Consider the following 27711-nt stretch of genomic DNA (forward strand, 5'->3'; position numbering starts at 1 on the left):
AAGACTATTCATCAGTTCCTTGAAAATAAAATACATCATGGAATTTATAAAAGTAGCCCTGTCTCTATCCTCCCCACTGCAGTGTCTATCTCTTCTTCCTCCATCTGCACAATTCAGGCAATACACTTCCACTGTTTGTCAGCACATTCCGCACCATTAATTTTGAGCTGAGCCATGCCAGGGGCCATCCAAAATGGATATTAGTATTCATGGCCTCCATTATTCAGGCTCACTGATACACAGCCTATCACCACGCTTGGGTTACACACACTACACATGTAGAAACATCTAATAGCAGAGGTTTACACAGGTGGGAAAGTAGCCCTTTACTCACAGTGATACATGTAAAAAGATGTAGTCCTACTATTGATTTCCTCTAAATACATGGAATGCTGAAAGCAACACTTTATGTGCTATACCCAGAACAGGATCTTTAGTCCAGTGCTCAAAATGAGGGCATGCTTGGTGTGCCCCTACAGGTTACAGTGTAGGTTCAGGACCTCACATAACCAGGGACAGCCCTAGGCATCTATGCACACACTTACATTACCATGATGCCATGACCAAATAAAAGTCATACCAGATAAGCACACATTTGGGCACTCAGTTTTGGGGAACACACCTGTATACTGTGCAGGGAACACTCCTGTGCCAACAGCTCTTAAACGCTATTTCAAAGCTCTATATTGTGTTATCATTACTTCCTGTGGCAAAGTGTCTTCCCTGGGCATCCATTGTACATGCTGACACTGCCAAATGCACCAGACAACTGATGCTCAGCAGGAGGAGGATATACTCCTTATTGATTCTTATTTTATTTCTCCTACGTCTTATTTTGCACCCACATCTGTTTATCTTACCGTATTATTCATCCATCTGTTTCTCACTTTATTATGTTTCCTTCCCTTCTGTTTCTCTCACTCTGTCTGTTTCCTTTCCTGTTTCTTGGTATTATGTATGGTTTCCAAATTTTATATCCAGTCCAGGTTTTACCTGCCAGTGATGGTTAGCAAGAAAAATGCATTTAAAAATACATAACGCTTTCAACACTAACAAACTGTGTTATGTGTTAACCTCTGACAGCCTCTGACAGCCTGTACTCTGTCGCGTCTTTGGAGGAGTATGTTGGCAAAGGAGCTGGAGTCAACATACTTTTTTTTTTTTTTTTTTGAAACCGTTTATTACAAATCTCAAGAATATACAATTATGGGCCCACAACCTTCCGGCCGGCCGCTAGGAATGGCACAAACACATGGCATACGTTCATAGAACCTTTGGCATTACAAAGGAGCATAAGCAGGAGTCATCAACATCATGGGCCACGGCCATAATACGTCACAGTGCGGTTTCATTTTATACAAACAACAAGAAAACAACACCCACAAGGCTACCCTACAGTCGAAAGTAGCAGCACGTGCTCCCCAATGGGGAACCCCAACTATTAGAAGAGTCCAAAGAGGGGAAGGGAAACAGAGCGAGGACTGGGGGAACCCTGTGCCCGGGGCTAGGAGAAGGGGTCAGCTAAGGAGACGGGGCTGGTGAGGCAGCAGGCAGCAATGGTGGCGCGCAAATACTCCCACGGTAGGCGTTCCAGGGGCCCCACACTTTCACCCATGTCGCAGGCTTACCCCTCGCCACATACACCACCTTTTCTCGAAACATGCACCAGTCCATGTGCTCTTTCCAGGCCGACACCGTCGGGGGGTTCTGGGATCCCCACAGTTGCGCAATGTCACGCTTAGCAATCATATATCCCAGAGTCACCCACCACGTTTGCGGAGCCGAGTAGTCAGTTGGTTCCCACACATTCAACAGGCATCTCCTCGCTTCCAGCAGCAGCGCAACACGCGTAACCACTCGCAGGACCTCGTGCACACCGCGCCAGAATCGCTCCACCTTCGGGCATTCCCATAAAATATGCAAAAAGGTCGCCACGGCACCACAACCACGCTTACACAATCCATCCACAGTGTAGCCCATGCGTTGAAGCCTTGGCCCCGTCATGTAGACCCGGTGGAGTATCTTGAGCTGGACGAAGCGAAGGCGAGCAGGTATAGCCACCTCCTTCGGAGAGGCCACCGCGGAGATCCAGTCCTCATCGTCCAATTCCAGACCGTCGGCAACCCAAGCCTCGCGAAGGCCAATCAGCAAGCCCGATCGATCATTAATCAGTTTTTTATAAATAAGGGAGATCGTACTGTCTGGGACGTGGCCATCTAGCACTTTATCCTCCAGGGGGGAAGACTCCGGGATGGAGGCGACGTCTGGGAAGACGGAGCCCAGTGCATGACGGATCTGCAGGTATCGAAAGTATTCACTGCCCTGCAACTGAAACTCCGTCTGCAGCATCTCGAATGTTTTAAATCCTCCCCTCGACCAGAGATCCCCCACTTTACTGATGCCTATCATGTCCCATTTCGCGAAGCCCTTCGAGGTCCAGAGAGAGCCCAACTTCTCAGACGCATACAGCGGTGACGCCCGGGTCAAACGGTCCTTCCACCCCATAGCTGCATTAGCTGCATGCCATACGCTGACCATGACGCGCGTAGGTCCCGTCAAGCGAGCGTCGGGCGCGCCAGAGTAGAGCGCTCGATTGTAGTCGCCACCGGGCAGTAGCATCTTGTCCATCTCAAACGCCGGGTTCAAGGCGGGCCCATAGAGGCCATGGTTAATTGCAGCTAGCTGGGAGGCCCAGTAATACCGTTTAATGTCCGGGAGGGCAATCCCCCCATCATACCATGGGAGCGTCAACTTCGCCAGGGCAATGCGCGGCCTCCCGTCCCAGAACAGGCGGCGCTGTAAACTCTCCACCTCACGGAAGTAGCGCGCCGGGAACGGGTCCATAGTGTTCTGGAGAGCGTATAAGAAACGTGGCAACGACATCATCTTAAACAACGCCGCCCGGCCGAGCGGCGAAAGCGGCAGGCGCCGCCAGCGCACGACGTCCTCCTTCAAGCGCTGGAGAGGGGGAAGCAAGTTCCGCTCGTAGCGAGCCTCTGGGTCCAGAGTAATGTAGACACCCAGGTACCGAAACCCCTGAGAGGCAATCTGAATCGGACAACCCCGCGGAAGGACAGGAGCCTCCCCAGAGAGCACATACACGCATGATTTAGCCCAGTTGATGACAAGGCCTGAGTTCCGGCCGAATGAACGTAAAACATCAACCAGGACTATGAGTGACTTACGTGGGGAGGCTAAGTACAAAAGGATGTCGTCAGTGTATAGGGACACACGGTCCTCATACTCGGGGGTCCAACGGAGACCACGGATGGAGGGGTGCCACCGCAGCCACTCCGCCAGGGGCTCCAAGGCCAGCGCAAACAGGAGCGGCGACAAGGGGCAGCCCTGTCGCGTGCCCCGGCCCAGCTCGAATGGGGCCGAAACTCTTCCATTCACCACCACCTGCGCCAATGGGCCCGAATACAACAATTTGACCCAACTGATGAAGCCCGGGCCGAATCCAAACTTAGCCAGCATCGCCCAAATGTATGGCCACTCAAGCGTGTCAAACGCCATAGTGGCGTCTAAGGACGCCAAAATGGCCGGCTCCCGCACGAATGGGACACGTGCGAGCACCCCGTGCAAGCGCCGCAGATTAAGGGCTGTGTTGCGATGGGGGATAAAGCCGGACTGGTCTTGGTGGACCAGGTCGCCCACCACGCCGACCAGCCGATTGGCCAACACCTTGGCGAGAATTTTGGGCTCCGCATTCAAAAGCGAGATAGGCCGATAGGATGTGACCCGGTCCCGAGGCCTCCCCTCCTTGTGGATCACCACGATAGTAGCCAGACGCTGGTCCGGCGGGAGGGAGCCCAGCGAGTGGGCCGCCAGGAACATCGCGCGGAGGTGGGGCGCCAGTACATCTGGTCGCAACTTATATAACTCGATAGGGATGCCATTTGGGCCCATGGCCTTGCCGGAGGCAACCGAACGTATGGCGAGGGCAATTTCGTCGGATGTAGGAGCGGCATCCAGCGATACCCTGTCCTCCTCCGAAAGGGAAGGCAGCGCGATATCCCTAAGCAGGGAATGGGAGTCCTCCTCCGAGCAAGGAGAGACCGGAGAATACACCTCGCGGAAATAATCCGCGAAACAGGAGACAATTTCTTCTGGCTCGGTGACACTCACACCATCCGTCCTCTCAATCAGCGGGACCACACGATTCACTCTCTCCTTTTTATCCAACCACGCTATCAGTTTGCCCGCCTTATCACCCACATCATACAGTCGCCCCTGCTGCTCCCTACTGAGGCCCCTGGCCGCCTCCGTAACGAGGGCCCTGTAGGCCGCCTGCTTAAGTTGTAGGACATGCAGTGCAGCATCCGTCACTCCGCCCTCTAAATCACCCTCCAATTCAGCAATTTCGGCCTCCACCCGGGTAACCTCCTCCCGCTCACGCCTCCAGGCTTGGGAAATGAGGGACAGGGCCTCTCCTCTGAGAACTGTCTTGAAGGCTTCCCACAAGGAGATAGCCGAAGGGACGGACCCCACATTCTCATCAAAGTATCGTTGCAGGGATTTAATCACAGCAGCGCGAATGGTGGGGTCGCGCAGGTACCAGGCATTGATGGGAACTACCCTGCCCTCACCCCTCGGAAGGACATCAAAATGGAACAGGAGCGGGGAGTGATCTGAAATACCCCGCGCCAGATGGCGCACCTCCCCCACACTCCCAGCATAGGCCGCCGGGACAAGGACATGATCAAGCCGTGAAAGGCTACCATGTGCCCCCGAGTGGAAAGTGTACTGCTGCTGCGTGGGATGTTTTAAGCGCCAGCAGTCCACCAATCCCAGTGTATCCAAGAGGCCAGATAGCCACGCCTGGGCCCGGGGGAGGTCCCTAGGGGGGTGACGATCCAGAGTCCCAGAAACCACCGCATTGAAGTCCCCCCCAACCACTAGGAGTCCCCCCGGAAGGCCCAGGAGGAGGCGCCCCAGGTCTGCAAAAGTGGTCGCCTGCAACCCCGGTGGGACGTATACCGATACAAAAGCCACCATTTTGCCTTCCATTCTCCCCACTAAAACAGCATAGCGCCCCCTATCATCATGGCGCACCTCATCAATTTCCAACGGGAGCGAGTTCTTCACCATAATGCCCACACCCCGTGAGCCCGACGTGAAGCCCGAGTGGGCCACCAAACGATAGCCACGCCGATTCATGGCACAAAAAGAGTTTCCAATAAGGTGTGTCTCCTGCAGGAAGACTACATCGGGTGAGATCCGTTTCAAATACTGCAGGACCACACCTCGTTTGATCCTATCCCCCAGTCCATTAACGTTCCAAGACAACAAAGTCAACTCCCTACCCCCCATAACACACAGGAGCCATCAATCGTACCCCGGAGAGCACCTTAAAAACAATACAGAAAAGGGTTTGCCTTGTGGTAAAAACGAACAACAACACCCCACCCCAACTCCCCCCCCCCCCAACAGAACTCCCCCCTCCCTGCACCCCTGCATGAGCCCAAACAGCCCCCCCAAAGTGCAGTGTGCCTGTCGCCCCATAGATGGTGAAACTAACTAAACCCCCAGAGGAGGAGGGAGAACCCCCAAGAGACCCCACACGACCTCCACAGGAGGAGACTTACTCGAACAGGCGAACAGTCAAAAGTGACATCAATTTTGTCCAGAGCGAGGCATAATATTAGTCCCTCAGTCCTGATCCGGCGGGCCCTCTCCCCCCACCGCTCCCCCTCCACCCCCCCGATCCCGATCCCCAGGCAAAGTATCTAGCCAGTCCCCGGCTGCTTCGGGACGATCAAAGAAGTGCGTGCGGCCATCCAACTCCACCCGCAGCTTAGCCGGGAAAAGCATAGCGTACTTAAGATTTAGGTCCCGTAGACGACGTTTGACTCCGAGAAAGCTTAGTCTCTGCTTTTGGACCGCTGGGGTGAAGTCAGGATAAAAATTTATATCCATATTGTCGAGTCTGACCGGCCCCTGTAGTCTGGAGGATTGCAGGATAGCGTCTCTGTCTCGGAAGTTGAAAATCCGGGCGATGAGAGGCCTCGGGGGGGCTCCGGCCTTGGGCCTTCCCCCGGGAACCCTGTGGGCCCGCTCCACCGCGAAGAATTTACTCAGTCCCCGGGGCTGGAGGTGGGTGAGAATCAAGTCCTCCACGAATAGATCCGCCGCCGCCTCCTCCCGTCCCTCAGGCACCCCGAGAATACGGACATTGTTCCTCCGGGCCCGACCCTCCGAATCCTCCAGGCGACGATCCATCAGCGCGCTCGCCTGGCCAAGCCGGCGCACCTCCTTTTGGAGGGCTGCCACATCCGTCGTGAGGCCCGATGTGGTGTGGGCCAACGAATCAACCCGGTCATTAGTCTTGGATAAATCGGCCCTTACCAGGCCAACATCCACAAGGACCGAGTCAATTTTCTGCGCCAGGGTATCAAAACGCTGGTCCACCGAGGCCTTCATCTCAGCGATGGCGCCCATCACGTCTCGCAGGGTCAGGTCCGCGGGCTGAGCAGGAGCATCAGTCGGGCCCTCAGGGGACCTACGCGGCACCTCGGGAGATCCCTTCTGGAGGGTGTAGCGGTCCATGCTGTTAGACTGGGGGACTGCGCCACGTCGGGTCGATTTCACCTTTGCCCGATCTCCATCTTGCTTTGTGGACATGGTTCCAGTCCCACGGCCGTGCCAGGCACGTCGTAAAGGGTGGGCAAGCCGGTTCACGGGATCCGGGGGGGGTTCACCACAGGGCCACGGGGCAAGTCACAGCCGGCGGGTCGGCAGGGCACCCCAACGGGGCCACACTACCTCACAGTGCCCTGCAACCCAACCTCGCCGAAACAGCAAGGAGGGTGCAAAAGCGAAAGTGAAAGTGCGGGGTATGCGAGCCGCCGCGCCCAGCCCGCCGCTGTTGTTGACTTTGCCTCCGGATCACCCCACAACTCCAATCCGGGGTCCGGCGTGGAGAAGGCCGGAAATCTCGAATCGGTGCTACCGCCGGAGTCCGAGGTCCAATTTGAAAGCGGAAAGCGGGTGCCACCTCAGCTCGGGCTCACCAACACAGTCCCCTCATCTAGGACAGGATATTGTCAGGATATATGTAGGAGGTCGCGGAGGTCCTCGGGAGCCTCGCACCTACGCGGCCATCTTGGTTGCGCGCTAGGCTCCTCCCGGAGTCAACATACTTAAGGTCAGCATGCTTCTAAATCTGGCAGGCGAATCTTGAGATTGGTGAAGAGGTTACACAGTCGTCATTTGGATGGAGTACCCTTTCTGCCAAACTCTAAATCAGCTGTTCTATTTCTAACTCTTGCAGGTTTTCTGAGGTTCTGGTTTTACTGTTTTTCCATGTTTCATTACTCTTTCTCCCCCTTCGTTCATTTCCCAATTCAGTTTTTACACCTCACTACATCTTCCAGATCTAAAATTCTCCTTGTCTTATGGCTTTCCCTCTCCCCTGTTCCACCCCTAACATCCCAAATTTGATTGGAGTTCCACAAGGATCAACATTATCCCCATCACTATTCAAACTATTTGTCGAACCCCTTACAGAAATTCTCAGTCACGCAAACATTTCCTATCACATGTACACAGATGACACTCAGATCTACATCAAGATTTCGTCACCACAGGACATCAAGTCAATGAATGAGGCCTTAAAAAAGTCATTACATTGGTTATGTAGCAATCACCTGAAATTAAATGCGCAAAAAACGGTATTCCTAGTAATATCCGCTCCAAAAAGCTCCGCGTATGTGAAGGAATGGACCAAACTGATCACTGCGCTAAAATGCACCCCTATCCTAGTTGACTCGACCAAATCACTAGGAATCACGCTTTATAAGAACCTAGACATGAAAACCCACATCAAATCAATGGCGAAAAGTGCCCGTTTTCACCTGAACTACCTTAGAAAAGTGAAACCACTCATTACTACATCAGACCTCAAATTGGCAGTTCAGTCATTAGTCATATCAAGGATTGAATATGGCTGTACACCATTAACAGGTCTACCTAAAATCTTCACAGCACCACTAAAAGCCTGTCTCAATGCAGCCGCAAGACTCATTACAGGTTTCAGAAAATATGACCACATTTCCCCACACTTGAAGGCATTAAACTGGCTGCCATATGAAGCCAGAATTCAACTTAAACTGGAATGTATTACCCACAAAGTGCTCCACTACAAAACGCCAATGTACTTAGCTCAGAAAATTGAGTTATCCGGTGGAGGCAGACCATCCTGCAATGCCAGAGACCTTTTGCTGAAACCTCCCATCTTTCAGAAGAAGAAAACGTATGACTGAGCATTCCCCGGAGCTGCCACCAGAATCTGGAACTCACTCCATCCAAACATTAGGAAAATTCCAAACACGTCAACCTTCAAGAGGGAAGCAAAGATCTTCCCAACGAGCAAATTCCTACCCTAAACGACGACTGATCATCATCTGCATAATGGTTAATTGCTAGAAGCTGCATAATACTGTCAGATATGGATACATCTTACACAAGAAAGATCACAAGACCACCAAAACAGATATGGATACATCCTAAACAACACAGATCACAAGGACACCAAAACTGCCATCACCAAAGATCTAAGAGTTATGCCAGTTAGAGCTGATATAGGGGGTTTACCTCAACAGGACAATAACGTATGTAAGGATAAACCCACCAGTTAGCTACAAAGGCACTTCAGGCGGTACACTACTACAATTAATGGACCCTGATCGTGATATTGTTGTAACAAATACCAAAGGTACACATCGGAACCATATGTATAATATTACTGTGATACCTGTTGTACTCCAAACTGATCCTAATCTTGTTTTTGTTGAAACTGATACGAAAAGGTACGCACAGGAACCATATGTATATTATTACTGCTATTTTTGTTGTATTCTAAATGACTAACGGCATGTAACTGTGAAGCGCTCTGATACCCATGGGTCATGTTCACGCTACAAAACTCTATACATAAAATAAATAAATCTCTTACTATCCCTTTTTGCAACTCTCATGCCTTTGTGTCTCTTCCCCTACTTAATGAGAGATAGCTTTCTTTTCTTCATTCATCTCTCTTCCCCTGCTAACATCCCTCATAACTTTCTCTTCTTGTGCTGCATTTCTCCTGCCTCACTTTGTCGTCTTCTATTCCCCATGTATCTGTTTCTCTCCCTCTTGTCTTCTGCCTCTATCATGTCTAATTCTTTCCTCCAGTACACTTCTTACTTCTCTTTCTCCCTTTTTCTTCCCTCCTATCTATCCTTTTCTCCCGCTGCTGCTCATTCTTGCTTCATGTGTCCCTTTCTTTTCACCTGCTGCTTCTCTCTTGTCTTTTTTTCTACTCCTGCTGCATCTTTAAGCTTCTCTTCCTCGTCTGTTGCTGCACCTCCCACATCTTTCTACCCCCCCACAGCTCTTTCGTGTTTATCTTCCTTCCCCCCTGCTGCAACCCTCACATCTCTTTTCCTTTCCCTTGTTGCAGATGATTGACCTGGGCCTGCTGCTTCATCCTGGAGCATATTTCCGAGACCTATGGAACATTCTGGATTTCATCGTGGTCAGCGGGGCATTGGTGGCATTTGCTTTCTCGTAAGTATTGGAGAAGAGGGCAAAACAGGAGTGTAGAGTACAGGCACGGCAAAAAGAACAAATAGGGTACAGAAGATCTGAGAAATAAAGAGAAGAGAAGGAGTAGGTGCAGGAAGTGAGCAGGAAGAAGAACGTACATGAGTCTTAAGCAATGAGTCTTGTACTGATGCAGGCTGAGTGGCGCCCTCTTCAACGGATACCGGAAGTAGCACAAGGTTAGGTACTAAAAGATCCCTTGGGACACTGTGTTTGAGAGTCTGAAAAAATAGGTTCAGCTCTGCCAGATGATTACCCCTTCAATTTCATTCCAGTGATGGAAGATGGACACCACTTAGGGGTTTAGATTATGTGAATATGTGTGGGTGCATATTAGCGGGCAGGAGCAGTATTTCATTCACTCACCTCCTCCCTCTCACCAAAGCCTCACACCCCCACATCCAGCTGCTCAACCCTCCCCACAAATGCACAACAGGTGTGATGGCAACTGTAGCTTAAGGAAGTGGTTGGTTCTTGTATATAGCGATACTCACAGCACATATTATTGCCCTCTAGAATGGACACACCTATCATGGAGGATCCATGGAGCTCAGATCTGCAGTTTGTAACTTCTGGTGGTATGTTGGTGAAGACAACCTGCTCCTAGGCACGAGGCATGTAAATGTAGATTGACCTCTGAAGAACATCTGTTCTACTGTTGAAAAGTCATCCAGAAGGGCAAACCTCATCTTGGTGCACTCTCTTACCAAATTACAGGCCTGGGCCTGCCACTGATTAGACACTAAGCTCGTAACATCTACTGGCCAAGCACTGAGCCTGGAGCATCAGTTGGTCAAGCACTGAGCCTGGAGCATCAGTTGGTCAAGCACTGAGCCTGGATCATCAGTTGGCCAACCACTGAGCCTGGAGCATCAGTTGGTCAAGCACTGAGCCTGGATCATCAGTTGGTCAAGCACTGAGCCTGGAGCATCAGTTGGTCAAGCACTGAGCCTGGAGCATCAGTTGGTCAGCGCTAAGTCTCAGGTCACAGAAGCTATCCATCTCATTCCAACTCTGTAAGAGCCAGCAATTCTTTCTCACTGCAGGGCCTGCTTCTAGCACCTGTTTTGGAGCTCCTTCTCCAGCCTAAGCCCTCTGTCCATACAGTTCCTCCTCTTACTGAATAATCTTTTCTGTCCAGTTATCTATCTATCTATCTATCTATCTATCTATCTATCTATCTATCTATCTATCTATCTATCTATCTATCTATCTATCTATCTATCTATCTATCTATCTATCTATCTATCTATCTATCTATCTATCTATCTATCTATCTATCTATCTATCTATCTATCTAATGTTTGTATATAGTATTTACATAGAACGAACCAAGCCGAAAGGCAGCAGAACTCTGTACTGTGTCAAAGACACAGGCAACATGTGATTAGAGGGGTAGCTGGCTTCTAAGAGCGAAAATCGATTATAACTGCTTCACTGTAGTGTTCATTAAAGAGGCAGGTTTTCAGCTCTTACCTAAATTGTAGGCGGTTTTGGGCAGTCACGATGGATGCAAGGCTGTTCCCGATCCTGGGTACAGAGATGGCGAAGGCAGTTCAACTTAATCACTCATGGTCTTTCAAAGACAGTGGCCTTTATGGAATTAATTCCACTAGTAGAAGTGCAAAAAGCAATTCATGCAAAAGTATGTGCTTATGTAAAAAACACTTGCACTCCTTTTCTCTCACTGTGCAGGATGGGTCCCATTTTGAAGCCTAAACATTAATATTTCTCATTGTTTTTCTCTACTTCATCACGTAACAGTACTCTTTTGAAGGGAAGTTATCATTCTCACTCTGTAAAACCTACCTCTTGGACGTTCAAAAGATAATGTTTGCACAGTATTGTTTGCAGGCATTCTGTGTTGCTGCTGTTTGGATCTGAGTTTACTATATATACCCTAAACCGAAGTTTCGCTTACAATATACTTAGAGTGAGCTTTGCTCCTCCCCAGTCAGTCACCACCTTTTTGAACATCCTTTTTCTGTCATTGCCTTAAGATTTTGTCAAGCATGTCTCGGTTCAGCCCAGGGGAGTGTGCTCCCACATATATCTATCGACTGTTTGGTTGTGGCGTTCCACCTCCAATCATGTCCATGTGGTGCACAGCATGAGACCCTCTCAGTACACTACACTGTTTGTCATATTGAATTCTTTATGTAATACCGTTCTTCTTTATCAAAATTAATCAATTTTTAGTGTGCCAGGCTTTTTATAAATCTTTTTTGTCAGCTCTCAAGTTTGAGTCTGACCATGTAACGGAAATTTTATTCTCTTTATTTTGTACCTTTGGGGGTGTGTTTGACCCCAAGTTTGCAGTCCCAGTATTGGAAGACTTACGCACCATGTTGGGGGTCAGGAGTCCTAATATTTCAAGAATATAAGCTAGCATCACCTTCCTGTGTGTTGATCTTCCTATTTGCACTTTGCAAATTGTACCTTCTTCCCTTCTGTCCACCTCTTTCCCTTTTCAAGCATTCTTCTTTCCACCTGCCCACCGTCCTCCTTGTTAGCCGCGGCGGTGAAGAGAAAGCCAGTCTATAATGAAGGCTTCCCTACTGTTCTTACAGTCCTGTTTTTTCTTTCTATTTGAAATGTAGGTCGGGTTCTAAAGGGGTCTTCGTTATAGTCCTTTGTTTCTTTCAGTGTCTTAGAATCAAAAGAGGGGCTATTATGCAGCCTTACATGGTCTCCGACTTTCATTTCACATGGAAACAAAAAGAGAACTGTAATGATTCTAAGGGAACCTTCTATACTAACAGTTTTTTTATTCTTAGTTTTGCCTGGTTTTAGTGTGCTAAACAGGCGTGACCGGCACAGGTAAGAGCGGAGGGACGGGGCGGGAAAGGGGTGGAAGTCGACAGATGAAGAGATAGGTAAAATGTAATCAATAAAACCACTTAGCTTGCGCTCACCACACGCGAGCGCAAGGTAATTTGTTTATTGATTTAATTTTACCTATCCCTTCGTCTGTCGACTTCCCCCCCCCCCTCCCCCCCCCCCACTCCGCCCCGTCACCCCACCGCACCGGCCAAGCCTGATGCTACAGCTTTTTATCCCTATGATTGTACATCAATCCCAGATATTTTGACTTTACCAATGCTTGTTAATCTAGTTGACATTCAAGACAAGACTCTATAATCATTCTTAGGGCCTTATTTAGAGTTTGGCGGCTGGGATATTAACATAGTGGATGTCCTGTTCTCTTTATTACAACGCATTACAGACTATAGCACATGTAATACGGCGAATGGGATATCTGTTACATTTTGATGGTGTATACCATCCACCAGCTCTGAATAAGACCCTAGATCTTTAATCCTGTATTTCTGTACCAGAAGTACATAGATGGTGATTCGTGACAGGCAGGGAATGCTGGGGCTCTGTGAAGACAAATGGCAAGGGCACGTATGTGAACAATCTGCAAACAGTTGGTAGTGTCCTGTGGATGTGATTCCTTTGAATAAGTGTCTTTGTCAAGGAGGAGGATGTTGACAGAAAATACTTTGCCCTGATGTTGTTACAATATGTAGTTTGGATTTTTCATTTAAAGAAAGTACATGACCAAATTTCTTCTTTAATGTATTCAGCTTTGTTTATACATGTGCCTTTATGTAACAGTTGTTCTTCTACATGTATGTAATATTTCTCTATGTTCAAATATATGTACCAATATTAATATTTATAAATGTGCGCACACACACACACACACACACACACACACACTTATTTATACAAATAATGTACCTCTACACAATGCACCTCTGAGTAAAATGTTTTTCCTTATTACGGGAGGCCTTTCTTTGCATACTTGTGTGTAGTGTATGTCTCTGATTACACATGTACAATGTTTCTAAAGGATTTTTTCTTTCTCTGTACTCTTCATGTCTTGAAACTCCCAAGTATCATATTAGAATTCGCGTGATTTCACACCTCAGAATCCACACATGTTGCAAACAGATACATCTGCTGGTGTCACCCGGATTCCCCCTTTCCAAAGCAAGGGACCCTTCATGAAGTTGAAATGGGTGTCAGACATACCCTTTTGCTGTGGGTTTTTAAAGCTTTTCACACACGCTGTCACTTTTGCGTTTTGATGATAAACGCCCTAATTACAATGCCCATCAGACAAGTGTCCGACCAGCATCTTGTTGGGATAGAAACTGACGACAAGCCGCCGTCAGCGGTTCCATCTGACGTATTTGGGTGTGACCACCCATGAGGTGGTCGTAAACATCCATTTGCCTAATGCGGCTTGTGCAGCGGGCGGAAAAAGGCCGCTGCACAACCCGCATTAGGAAAATGGATGTTTGCAAACTTCATGCACATTGTGACAAGCACCACATGGTGCCTGCCGCAAGGTGCATGGATGTTTGGGGGGGCCACCACTGGTGGCCCCCAGGCCTCTTAGCGGAAGCTGCAGAGTGACGGTGTCCCTGCTAGGGGCCCCCAAAGTCCTTTTCCATCTGCCTTTCTATGGCAGTCAGACTGCAATAGAAAGGCAGACCGAAAGGTATATCGTAATCCCTATGGAGGTGTCTGAGAGGACACCGCCCTTATTGTAGGGATTATATTCCGACCGCTAGGCCGACGGGTGAACAGCAGCAGTTGCTCCCTCCGTATGCTGCCTCCGACCGCTGCATCATAATGCGGGGGGCGGAACGCAGGGGCAGTTATCGGTCGGATCACAACCGTCAGGCTGTCGGTTGCGATCCGACCAACATCGTACTCAGGCCCATAGTGCTTTCTTTCAATTAGTCTAAACCATAAGTCCTCCTAAATATTCATGTCCAGGTGTTAAAGGAATTGTTGCAGTCTAGTTGTGCGGACCAGTGACTTCTAGTTGGGTTACAACTTCTGCAATGTTAGTTGTATTGTAACCTCAAAGCTGTTCAGTGACAGAGAGAATATCCTGAATTCTGGTTCTGTTGGTTCACAGGAGGTCTTGTATTCTTTAACCACTCTAATTTAAATTGAAAAGTAATAAAACGATGAGGCCATCTTTCAATCTTTGAACAGAGGACTGCAGCTTGACATCAACATCACCTACTGTTGTTTGGTATTGTTGTACATTTTCAGATACAGACCCTACTAGAACAAGGTTTTTAAAAATATCTTGTTCAACATTATCTTTAAGACCTTTAAATGTGTTTCCACTTCAACTAATTCTCCCATTTTTCCATTCCAGTGATGTTTAATCATAGTCTTGTTTATCAGGGGCCCAATGGGGCCCATTAGTTAGAGTAACTCCTATTTGTGAAAAAAGATTTTCTGGTTGCTAGACTATCAACATGAACATCCTTACCAGTGGATCGCTGCATGCTTTATGTTTTCACTATGTGCAAGTTTAGGTTTAACCATCCCTCCAGCTGAAGGTCATCCCAGAGTTTCACATTAATCAGTCCAATTAATTTCCAACCTTTCTTTCTTCATCCTCCATCAGTGGTTGAAGGAGAACGTCACGTCCTTGATCTAAATCAGGTTTTTAGCTATAACATCAAATAAAATAACTGCATACATACCAACAGACAAGTTATTGTGGAATGAACTGTAGCATCTAATGACCTATGGATACCATTGCTTATATCATGCTACAGAATTGCCCATGTATCTAATTAAAAAGCACTGATGAAACCTTCATCAAGGCAGTCAATATCTGATATGTTCCCATTTAGTCATGCATAATCCTTTTTTGTTGAAGGGATAGTTATCTAGTTACTTATCTTTAACCATCCACATGCCTATAAAATGCTTTGGCTATCACTTCACGGGCAAACGTACTACACAGGAAGAAAGTATCATTTAAAAGAAATCCCTTATCTCGCTACAGCAGTGCTTCTGAAGATAAAATTGCTGATTCTTAACCCCCCACCAACTTCCTCTTGGAATGCCCACGGATAGAAATATATATCACAAGAAATCCTCTTACTATGCTGCATTGCATACAGCAGTGGTTGGATCCACTGGATGAAGTTGGTTGATGTTCTAATGTGACTCCTCTTCTGGTGTTCTGGTGTGTGATAATTATCCAGGTTCTGTCCAAAAATGACAATAGTCCAGAATATAATGGTTCTGCTGCAAGGGTCCTCTAGAAACATTGTGCCACAAGGTAAGTAATGTCTTCTCCCACTCTGTACACATGTATACAATATATCTCTTTCTCTCTCTTTAGCAGACTCCATAAATGCTTGCAACTTACCACTGTATATAAGTATGCATTGCTCTCTCTCTCTCTTCTTCCCCGTTTCCTTTCTCTCTCCCTCTCGGTCACATCTGTATGCCCTTTCTTTTCTCCGCATCTCTTTCTGACGGTCTCCCTGACTAACTCTCACACATTCATTATGCACACGTACACTGCAGCATACTTTTTGTGACGTTGTATTTGTGAACATAATGTCTCTTTATAAAAGTGTATTGTACTGTTTGTGTATATATAGTGTACCTCTGTGAGTGCCAATTATTGACGCAAAAGTTTTTTTCTCTCTCTCTTGCCGTGATCTATTTTTCTACCTCTCTCTTTCTCTCCCTCTGTAGGAGTTTTTTGGGGTAATACAATGACACAATTTATTCTTCCTTCTCTGTTTCTTGTCTGTGGGCATGGGCTTCCAGCCCTGCACTTTATGTGCATCGAGGGCTGCACCCATGAGCCAGCCTTTACAAGCATACGTTCATTCCATACCCTGTTTCTGCCTCCCCCGACGTCTGCTTCACTTCTCACTTACTCCATCTCATTTCTAGGTCCCTGTATCCCAAGATAATTTGTAAGTTAAACTGGAACAAGCAGGGCAGCAGGTTCCTGAAGGGAGTCTACTCATAGACACTGTTTCGAAGGTGCAGCATAGATTTGTTGGCTGACTGCGCGGTTTCTTATGTGTGTTACAACAGTCTCTTAGGGGTCCCTGTTTAGACAGGACAAGGCAGTGAGGCATGACCTGCTGACTGCTTGCTCCCTGGTGGCAAGTTGTTGAGGGCTCTGCAATGTTGCGCGTTACTGCATCAGATGTGCCGAGAAAGCCATGGGCATCAACCCACACAGCACGTAAAATAGGAAGTCTAGGCAGTGCTTAATTTGTAAAAATAAATAAATAAGTGCCAGGGCCCTCGTCAGGGGACCACGTCAGCTCGCCCCACCTACTTCCCCTGCCAGCACTGCCAATGACATTGCAAACATACCTACTAACCATCACACTCCTACAAGTGTGAGGATTCAGACTATTCCAGGCCACCGAAGCTATTAGAATGGCTTGGGTGGCGGGTATTAGTCATTTTCAATATATATTGAATTTATAAATAACTTCTGTTATGCTACTCTCTAAATAAGATAAACAGCGCCACCATGTGGCAGACTGCCATAGGTGCCGGTGCTGACAATTAAGTGCCGGGGCTAAGCACCGGAAACCACTGGCTCAAATTAAGAACTGAATCCAGGCCTCACTCCTTACTGCACGTAGTGCATACAGCTTGAGTGTTCACATTTATCAGAGATTCCTGCGGAGACAGTGAGCCCTACGTCAAAAAAGAGGCTTGTACCATTTCTGCTTATCACCCTAGCTCATCTCTTATGCACTATCCCTGTGCTAGAGCAGAGATGTCCATCATAGGTTCAGAAGTACAAGAGATGTGTCCGATTTTCATGATACCTATTAAGGATGGGTGAAGTAAACTACAGTGCCTGTGAAGGCAAGGGAATTTAAGGAACCCACATCTCAGAGAAGAGCAAAGGCTTCAACTTCGCCTAAGATGAACTTTCACTTTTACCCAATCCATCCCCTGCATCCAGATGCCGCCACCAACATGGAAGGGACATTAGGCTTTAGCGAACTGTGTTTCATACAGCAGCAGCTGCTACTGAACGGGGGGGAGCGGAGGGAAGAGGGTATTAAAAATATATAAATAAAAAACACTTAAACCTGGATGCGGCTGGCCGGCCGCCACCTTTCCCTGTGCCCTCTCCATCCTCTTCTTGGCTTCTGTGGAAGCAGGAAACACCCAAGCTCCCCTGAGCCAATCACAACTCTGCAATGCAGCATTGTGATTGGTCTGAGCGCCGTGGTTCTGTGCTCGGACGTGGAATAGGAGCCTGGGCATGTTCTCCACTCAGGCTGTAATGCATCCTGGGTGGAGAACATGCAAAGTGCGCATGACATTTTGGGCGGCCCGAGACAGCCGGCCAAAATGTCATGCGCATGTAGAAAATGCATACCACTCCCCCAGCCTCTAAACAGGCCAGCCCCGCCCCGCCTCCAATCAACTGAGCCTGTAGTTTAAATAAAATGATAATAACATTGATTATTATCATTTTATTTTTCTGTTTTTAATAGCTCACTGAGTAAGCAGTGGGGCTACCCTCCCCCGCCTTAGTGGATAAGCCGCCACTGGTTTCATGGCCGACACTTACATCTAAGGTAGCAATGAGTGAAGAGCGAAAAAAGTTTAGTTGCTTTTTGTCAGCCATTTCATCTTCCCACAATACTAGAAGTCCCACCGGCTTTGGCAGGGAAAGTTGGTTACGTGGTGCTGCTCAAACAGCGGTAAGCAGCTGTCAAGCAACACTTGTGGCCATGCATGGTTGCAGAAACATTCTCGCTGCTTCATAGGACCCCTTTTCTGTCTACTTTTATGAAACTTTCTTCTGGAATGGGCAGTGTCTACCTGCCAACTGTTGCCCTTTTTTCCACTTGTGGTAAGACTTCCACTTTTTAGGTCTGGGATTTGCCAGTATAGCTGTCAAACATCCCTATTGCTAACAAGATACATAGAGTGTCTTTTGGGTCTGTCCCTTTCAGTCATTGACATTCTTTAACCAGCCTCTTTCAGCCATTGACTTGAGATTTTGACAATCAAATCTTGACTCGGTGCAGAGGAGCATTCATCTACTACTATTGGCTGTTTTGGAGTATCCTTCCTCCTCCACTCAAGTGCTTGCACTGAACTGCTTGAGGAAATACTTTTCAACGGTAGCTTTCTCTCTCTTCTCCTGTTGGCACCCTCCCACGTGTCTCACTCTAATGTGCTAACGCTACTTGAGTAAGCATAAAACCCTGGACGATTGGCTTTGTCAATGCTTGATTTGGAATGAGACCCACAGTGACTGTACAGAGTAACCCAATGTTTTCACAATTCACAAGTACATGCACAAACAGTGTGACAACAACAAGCTTGTCACTGTTGTTTTATGAGGTAAAACCATGTGTTAGTGAGATAATATTACTCAGTTCCTTTAGTCAGTGAATTATATATTGCTCTTCCTTAGTCCAATGAAGCAATGCGTTATTTTTCTTTTAACCAGTGAAGTCATATATTCCTGATCCTTTATCCAGTAAAACAATATGTTGTTCTTTCTTTATCTAGTGAAGAAACATGTCACTTCTTTTGTCTGGGGAGGAGTATGTCATTCTTCCTTTAGACAGTAAAGCAACACTTTCCTCTTCCCTTAGGTAGTGAATCAACATTAGTATATCATTATTTCTGTTTCTAGTAAAAAGTATATGTTTTTTCATCCCTTGGAGTAATATGTCACTCTTCCTTTAGCCGGTGAGCCTTTATGTCACTATTCCTCTCTTAAATGAATGCAGTCACCTTTTAGCTGTTTCAGGCTCTTGAAACGTCTTTTGTTCCAACTTGATGCAGTGGGGCTGTGCATCCTTCTTGCTACATGCGTAAGGGCGGTGCGGTCTTCCCCCTTCGTGAAGTTGGACAGACTGCCAATCCTCCAACATGCATTGAGTCAATCTGCCAACTTTTTATGTCACAGAAAGTGTAGATCTGCACTTGTGCACTGAGTTGGCCTGTCTTGTTTTCTTGATTGCAGTGACTCCCTTGATTCATGTAGTGGGACAATCTGTTGCTCATCATTCAGGAAGTGGAGCCTTCATTCCACAGTATACTCGGACAGCTGCCGTCCTTTTGTGAAGGTCTTTGCACTGTCGACCTCCTCTTTTCAATGCCATTGTGCTCCTCGCTTCCTATGTCTAGAAGATTTGGCCAACTGTTCACCACATCCTGCTTGCAGTGCAAGGCCATTGGCTACAATTCTCTCCCAAGCCAGGACACACAAAAGGCAGTGATGGCCGATCACCTCACAACTTCATTGCTGTCTGCATGGAATGAGGTGCTTGTGGTCAATCAGTTTCCCATGGTAGTGGGATAGTTTTGTAAATTTACCAATTTCTAGTTTTAGAATGACTGCTACGGTGAGAACTGGAAACCAGTGATATATTAAATTAAACCCTAACAGTGTTATTATTCTATTCATGACATGGCCTACCACGGAGTCCCTACCCCTTTCCTACCATCCTCCATTTTGTCTTTGTCTTTCTGTGGATCACACACCTTTCGTTTCCTATCAATGCCTTGAGTTGAATGTTTACCACTCATACATCCTTCAGTGATATCCCGTGCTAGAATTCTAGGAACCCAGTGGTCACATTTCTGGGTGAAGATCCATCCTGTCCTGGAAGTTCATTTATTACGTTTCTAAATGAACTCTGGCTCATAAACCACTCACTTACCTTCGCTTCGCACCCTGGATGCCCATTAGACACTAATGATACCGTCACTGGCAGGGTGAGGCTGAAGCGGTGTCTTTCCATTCTGACCACAGTGAGCTCAGCAGGCCCGCCTGACTAAATTCATTCATTGAAATCTGGCACCAAACTCTCGATTCTCTGCAATGTATGTACCCCTGCAGGTACACAAACTGTATATTTCTACCCAGGTTTGGTGTCCTGGGGGAGGTGAAATTAGGGCCCATCTTATTCTAATTGCAGGGATGATGCTCACTGGTGGGTACAGAAAGGCCACCGTTTCACCCGCATCCAACACCCATGGGTGGTAGCGAGACCAGACCTGCATGCCTCTGAATGTCCAGTTGAGCATGCCCTGCTGCATGAGTTGTCTAGCCTAGCTTTCCTAAAAATTCACCAATGTACTAACTGGAGATGCACTTGCATATTTAAAGTTCTATTGTGCCAATGTTTAGATTTTCCATATACCCAATCTTGTAAGTACTGGAAGAGCGACACTGGGGCCGCATTGCCCAGCACAATAACCCTTTTGTGAATGGCTGTTAAAGAGGAACTCCATGATTATGCCTCACTCAGATTCAAATTGTGCTCCACCATGCCAGCATTGCAGAAGTCTGCCTGTGACAGTGTCTGGCAGAAGAAAAGCAAACTGGGATCCTGAATATCTCTTGGCACACTAAATGCTCTTGAATTAGGGACTATGTTCATATTTCCATCTATCAAACGCTTTAGAGAACAGAAATACACTCCTGTTCTTAGCCAATGAGAGTTCAGAAGTTGAAATGTGTACATTACTACACAAAGTTAACATCTAGGAGCTAACAGTGTGGATGAATTATAACTATTGAATGTTGAAGAAGCTCTAACTATGTGACCCATGGAGTCCCATCAGGGTAGCTGCATTTCGTACCATTTTGCATTGATAATCCGAGGGAGTGCAGCTTAGGATTCAGTGAGAGTTAAGCCACCTTGATTATTGTTAATTCAGGGATCAGGAGTGTTGCGGCAGCTCATGGTCACAGAGATAGTTGCAGTAGTTCCTACACATATGCATTTTGTAGCTCAGCAAGTTCTAACAGCAGCTGAAAATGTGACCATCATCATAAACCAGTGAGCTTTGCAATTGCTCTAAAATATTTGCACAGTAAAGTCTATCAAAGAATACCAGTGCTAAAAATGTGCGATTCATATGGTCCAGCGAGGGCTGCAGCAGTTCCTAAATTTTTGCACATGGAGGTTCTGTCAGTTATCTACTTGCTAAGCGGAGGACTGACAGAACCTACTAGGAAAAGTATTTGAAGTGTCTGGCACGTCTTCTCATAAGAATTTGTCTATTTTAATATTGAGCGATAGGAAATCACCACATTGTGCAAAGGAGATCAGCTCTCCACTGCAAGAGGACCCCTCAAGGCTGATGCGTGAAGGCCACCTCAGCTTCACACAGTAGGGGGACACTGCTGCATTGACAGACAAGTATCCCAACTTTTATCCTCCAAAATCCATTGCTTCATCCTGGGAAGGCAAGCACTTTAGCAATCAACTAAAGGAGGACACATCAGCATTATCAGCTCATAACCACTCTAGACCAGTGCCAGAGGACTCTGCAGCTGCCAGAAGATAACCACTAAAGCTATAAGCTAGAGGATGGCACTGATCACTTTAACTTTCAGTCACAGATCACCGTATCTGTCAGAGTAGTTGATCACTCAAGACCCCAGTTGTGTGGCTCTCACTCAATCAAAGGAGATGACCATACCAGCTCTCAGCTACAAAGGTCATGGTATCACTCAGCGAAGATGACCACTCCACCTGTTAACTACAGGGGGACTTGGAAATGGTCCGAGCAGATAATCGCGCAGTTAAAGGTGACTCAATCACTCATATGAGATGTCCACTGTAGATGTTCACTGCAGAAGGGCACTGCATCAGTCAGAAGATGACCATTCATGCCCCTAAATGCAGGCCGCTCATCTCGCTGAGGTCTTTGGAACCCCACCTTTTCTCTGCTGCAGCAAGGCACTGAATCACTCACAGTAGCTGACCACTCTAGCCCTAGCTACAAGAGGACACTGCATCACTCATATAAGATGACTACTGCAGTTTCCAACTGCAGGGCACTGCATCTTTTAGAGGAGATGGCCAACCCAGCTCTCGAATACAGGGTATTGTACCACTTAGATGAGATGGGGAATCCAATTCTCACCAGTTAGAAGAAATTACCACTCCAGCTCTTAGCCACAGATCATAGAGTACTAACCATTTTAGTTGTGCTACGAAAAATGACACACTGTCTCTCAGAAGAGAAAAGCACCCTAGCTCTTGCCTGCAGAACAACAGTGGGCACTATTTTGAAAGGATGCCTGGACCTGATGCAGCTATTGACCTTTACCATCTTAATCCTAATATTAATCTGTCCTTGTGTATTCAATACAGCATGGATGTTAGGTACAGGAACAAGTTGTAAAATAATGCATGAATTGATGCAATATAGAGGAAGAGGGAACCTGCTTGAAGCAGCATTCACCACTGGGGCCAAACCTAATGGAGGCAGCACTTACCTGCAGCAGTAACCTAGTGGAAAAGATGTACGCATCCGAGGGGTCAAAACATGATCGAGGCATCTTTCAAATGAAAATGAAACCAAAGGACTCAGCTGGGGAAGTACGCCTCGTGGAAGCAGCAGTTACATTCGGAGGAAACCTGACCTAAGCAACACTCACCTGGGGTTAAATCCTAATGTAAACACCTCGGAAGAAAACCTACTAAAGACAGTGCTCACCTGGGCAGGAAATCCAGGGGAGGCGGCTCTCACCCAGATTGTTGCACTTTGCACTAGTGACAGTTTTATATATTGCTCCATGGCTGCTGACCTGGTGCAAAATCAGTTTTGCTGAAGCAAATGTGACAAGTTTAGTTAGCCCAGAATCCATGGCTGCTGACTGCCAGGCAGAGATGCGAGTGTGTGAGTAGCATAACTGGGACAGGACCAGAGCAGAGAGATGTATAGCTCTGCTACCTAAAAGTGGCCCAGTCACCTGATGAATGAGTTGTGAGCTCAAATAGAGCAACTAGTTCATTGCCCCAGACTCATACAATACCATATCTTCACCAATGGAAGTGAATAAAGAGCAACATTATGCCACAGAATACCCACATCACTCCACGGCAGAGCAGTAATGATTGATGAATTGGCATACATTTTGAGCTTAGACTAGAACTTCTAAGAATTTCTAGAAGTATTCCCCAAAGTTGGTACCACAATTGTGAAACCATGCATATTTGCCAACCCAACAAACATAGGGCAGTTGGGTGCATGATTGGAAGAGCTCACCTAGTATCCTCTAAAGACCTTATTGGTTTTACAGGAAAGTGAAGCATGAGTGGCATTATAGCAGGAGCTATCCATCTCTGCACACCGTGATGGTTCCAGCAGCTCAGTTAATGTGCTCTTCTCGGGACGTTCATCTGAAGTGCAGTCCATTCCTATGTGCCCTAGAAAGTACTCTCTGACTGTAATATTCTCTATTTAGAAGTTATGAGGTTAACTTTATGGTACACCTGGCCGTTTCAGATGTCCCACCTAGAGATCAAGGTGAGCCAGGTAAGGGGTAATGAGGGCCCCTTTATTCCTTTCATCATTCAGAAATTCAGTAAGAGGAGCCTTTGTATAATAGACATTACACCATTAACCAATGCTTCTCTCTCCTATGCAGAGGGACTAAGGGCAAAGACATCAACACCATCAAATCCCTACGAGTACTGCGTGTCCTGCGGCCACTGAAGACCATCAAGCGCCTGCCGAAGCTGAAGGTTCGATCCTGTTGAAGTGGTCTAGTCTGTCACGGGATGTACAAGGGAGAAACCAGGGGAGGTGATGGGTGTGTTGGCATTCCTCAAAATGACTGCTGCTCAGTAACTGTCTCTCTCTTTCTCTCCCTCTTCTCACTAGGCTGTCTTTGACTGCGTGGTGAACTCCCTGAAGAACGTCCTCAATATCCTCATTGTGTACATGCTCTTCATGTTCATCTTCGCTGTTGTGGCTGTGCAGCTCTTTAAGGGCAAATTCTTCTACTGCACGGACGAGTCCAAGGAGCGCGAGAGCGACTGCAGGTGAGTGAGCACCAACTGCGACTGTGGGACAGAGTGACTTCCACAAGTGGCTTCAGGTGATAGAGCACCCACTGGAGACTGATATGTAGTGATTGTGTGGAATACTTTCACAAGTGGTTGAAACTTTGTGAGAAGCTGAAGGACCCATGGGAATGAACATCATTGTGCTGATGATGTACATGAATAACTGCAGGCAGGTGAGCCGATAACTGCAGATAGGTGAGCATCATCCAGCACCGAGGAGGGAGGGTTTACTGCACTGACAAAGCCCTAAAGTGGTATAGTATGTAAGCAACCTACACGAAGGAGCATTACTGTGCTGGTAAATTTGGGATGTTTGAGCTTTCTCTGAGTGAGTTGGAGTGAGGGTTACTAAGCTGGAAATTTCAAGGAGGGATTGTGGATGTGTGAGAAATCCTCAATAAACTCTCCTTACTTAATTTAAGGCAACGGGAAAAGCACACATATTCTGTTACTTCGTAGTCTACAGTTGTGGTCGTCAATATTTTTACACTTTCTTTGCTGTTCCATCACCAAGATGTGTTTGGTGAGTATGTTGTGTTTAAGTAAATGACTGAATACATTAATAACATCATGAGTTACTGCTTATCACAAACAGACCTGCCCTCGCTTTGTTGCTCATGCTGATCTCGTTGATCATAGGGCAAACTCCGCACACAGCCCCACAACCAGATAAGGGAACTCACAACATCTAGATAATTAGTGTATGCAGGATAGGGTAACTGGAGTGGGTGCATGCATCTTCAACTTCCCTCCTGAGTACTACAGACTTCAGGACATGGTTACCTAATGTTTGCCACTTTGGTAGGGGTTCTCTTCCCTAAAGAGATCAAAATGGTGTGGTGGGTGAAAGTTACCATACATAGAATCTCCAATCATCATTGTGAAATGAGTTCCACTTGATGCCTTGCCATCTAAATGTTTAATCCCCTACACTATTATTAACAAAGAATAAAGCAAATGTTATAATATTGGAGTTCTACATTTTCAGTAAGTAATGATAATTGTAATTAAGTATCATAGGAACTGGGCGGGAGGTTGCCTGTATTCCTCAGTACAAACAAAACAGCTTAGTGTTAAGTTCAGAAGCTGACAGAACTAGATGGGGGCGGCAGACCACTCTACATGCACTCATGGCTACATTCTAGTCGAAAGCCCATGCCTTTGTAAAATGTACTTTTCATTCATTATACTCCTTTTGTCTTATACTGAGGTGGGTTAAAGAGCCAAATCTTGTGGAACTGTATGAACTGTATCCCAATATATTTTTAAAATGGCAGCCAACCACTGTCACCACCTAAAGAGTTGAGGGAGTCCTCCCTTCAGGATACACAGGGATAGGAACTGACTTAGCTTTTGACATAGAGAGTTCTCTGTTGCAACAGCGGCGTACTCTCTACAACAAACTTGAGGTACGCGTGCCTGATTTAGAAGTGAGTGGACCTTAAGTATGTCAACGACGGAGCCTGCTCCGTCTCCATCAGCAACAGAGCATGGACCGTTAGGCGACAGCACATAACACCATCCACCCTATTTAAAATGCACGCCGTTATGTGCTTTGTTGGAGTCCATCACTACCAAGTGAAACCTGGTGGTGAGGGACAGTAAAAAAATAAATAATTACCTCACACCGTGGGAAGAACCTTCCATAGCTTTGGTACCATTGGTTTTACATTTTTCAATACCAAACTCCCACTTTGGGAGTTTGTTTTTGAAAAATTTAAAGCTCTATAAACGTTTCACAGACGCCCATCACGTCCAACTTCAAACTTTTACAGTATTGATAAGAACTGGTTCCTGTCATTATTAAGAGGTGTCCGTGGAGCCAGCGCATACCTCTAAATTTGCTCGATGGCATATCTGTCAGTTCAATGGAGCATTTTACTCCTTTGCCATGATGGACATTCAACCATCTGCCAAAGTCTAAATCAGGCTCATAATTTTGAGATCTACCTTTCCCAGCAAAATCTGAGGATTACTAAAGTTGCTATTGTGGCAAATCTGTGGACTAAGGGACTCAGAGTACAACCAGATGGGGGAGTTTCTCGGCTCTGTATGTTCGTCCCTACATGAAAGTCATATAAAATGTCCAAATGTCAACAACTCAACTTTTTTTGACTCTCAGTCAAACTTGCATCAGGATTGGTCTCTATTTACTACTCTTGGAAAGTATAATTTATGAGCTATATGATGTTCCTAAACAGTGTACCTGAATTTTTAAGAGAATGGGCATCAATAAAGTATGTGGAGGTAGGAAGGAAAAGTACCGGAAGAGGAAGGTGGCAATAGGACGGGATGGTAGCAGACTAGGAGAAACCTTCCTCTGTCCATTCTACGAGTGAGTCAGTAGAGTAGCCTGTCTGTTCCATAGAGATATCTGAGGCTTTCATATTCAAACCTTTCCAAGTTACTGATCAATTATTGTTCTTGGAGGGAGGCTTGGAGGCAGACTTTGAAATACAGTCCTCTGGTTGGGTTGATGCAGCAAAGGGAGACATTTTCTGGAAGTTGACTAAAGTATAGAAAAGGCCCAATATTAGTGTCAGCCAGGGTTTCTTCTCTGTTGAAAGTGTTTGGGTCCAGGATTGGGAAAGAGCATGTTGCATTAGCACTGAAGTTGGATTTGTTTTCTTGACTTTCCATCAAGCTGTTCCTGAGTACTCCTGTCAGAGTTGTGGAGGAAATGTCAGGCCAGTGTGGAAATTCGATGGCCCTGCTTTGGTGGTAATTTTGTGCTTGGTGAAATAGGGCAGTGTTTGCCGAAATAACTTGTCACAATGGTCCTTAGTTACAAGTAGGCTTCCATCGAGATCAGAATTGTCTGGTCAGCGAATTGCATTGGTTCCTACACAAACTAAAATTACTTAAGACTGCTTGACCAATGTAAAATGTGGAATATTAGTGCCAGATTATAAAATGTGACGATTAAGTCAGTGGCTAATCACATATCCGCTCATGTCCTTTCCTTCTGTAGGGGTCAGTATCTCATTTATGAGAAGCACAATGAGATTGAATCCCAGTCTAGACAGTGGAAGAAATACGAGTTCCATTATGACAACGTGCTGTGGGCCCTGCTCACGCTCTTCACTGTTTCTACGGGAGAGGGATGGCCCACGTAAGTAATGACAGCTCATTGAATCATGGGTTTGATAAAATATTCCATGTACCCCTCATGCCCTTAAGGGATACCCAGCATTCATGAGCAGCATGATATATTCAATGTTTGTGTTTGAAATGAAAAGGCAAGGGGATGTGAACTGTACAAAACAACAAGTGCACATTGCTATGCTTTTTATTATTGTTTTCCAAAAATCAGCATTTTTCTAGTATCTTACCATAATATCAGACCATGTGCTCAACACAGAATTGCTTTTACAGACCACATCCTCCTCATAGCCACTCCTCCTGATAGTACCATCAGTGGAACATAGTTTCTTATGCATAAAAGGATCCTACTTCCCCCATG

General features: G+C 46.5%; 1 protein-coding gene across 1 annotated transcript in view; it reads left to right on the forward strand.

Moving 5' to 3' along the window:
* The window catches only part of CACNA1B (calcium voltage-gated channel subunit alpha1 B), a 1044174-nt gene that overhangs the window by 841740 nt on the left and 174723 nt on the right, over positions 1-27711 (forward strand). The window contains exons 25-28 of the mRNA XM_085611669.1: positions 9446-9552; positions 23828-23924; positions 24064-24224; positions 27220-27360. Of these exons, the coding sequence (XP_085467795.1) occupies positions 9446-9552; positions 23828-23924; positions 24064-24224; positions 27220-27360 (506 nt within the window). The remainder of the gene's footprint in view (positions 1-9445; positions 9553-23827; positions 23925-24063; positions 24225-27219; positions 27361-27711) is intronic.

This window comes from Triturus cristatus, chromosome 1_2 (genome assembly GCF_964204655.1).
Source record: "Triturus cristatus chromosome 1_2, aTriCri1.1, whole genome shotgun sequence".
Lineage (NCBI taxonomy): Eukaryota > Metazoa > Chordata > Amphibia > Caudata > Salamandridae > Triturus > Triturus cristatus.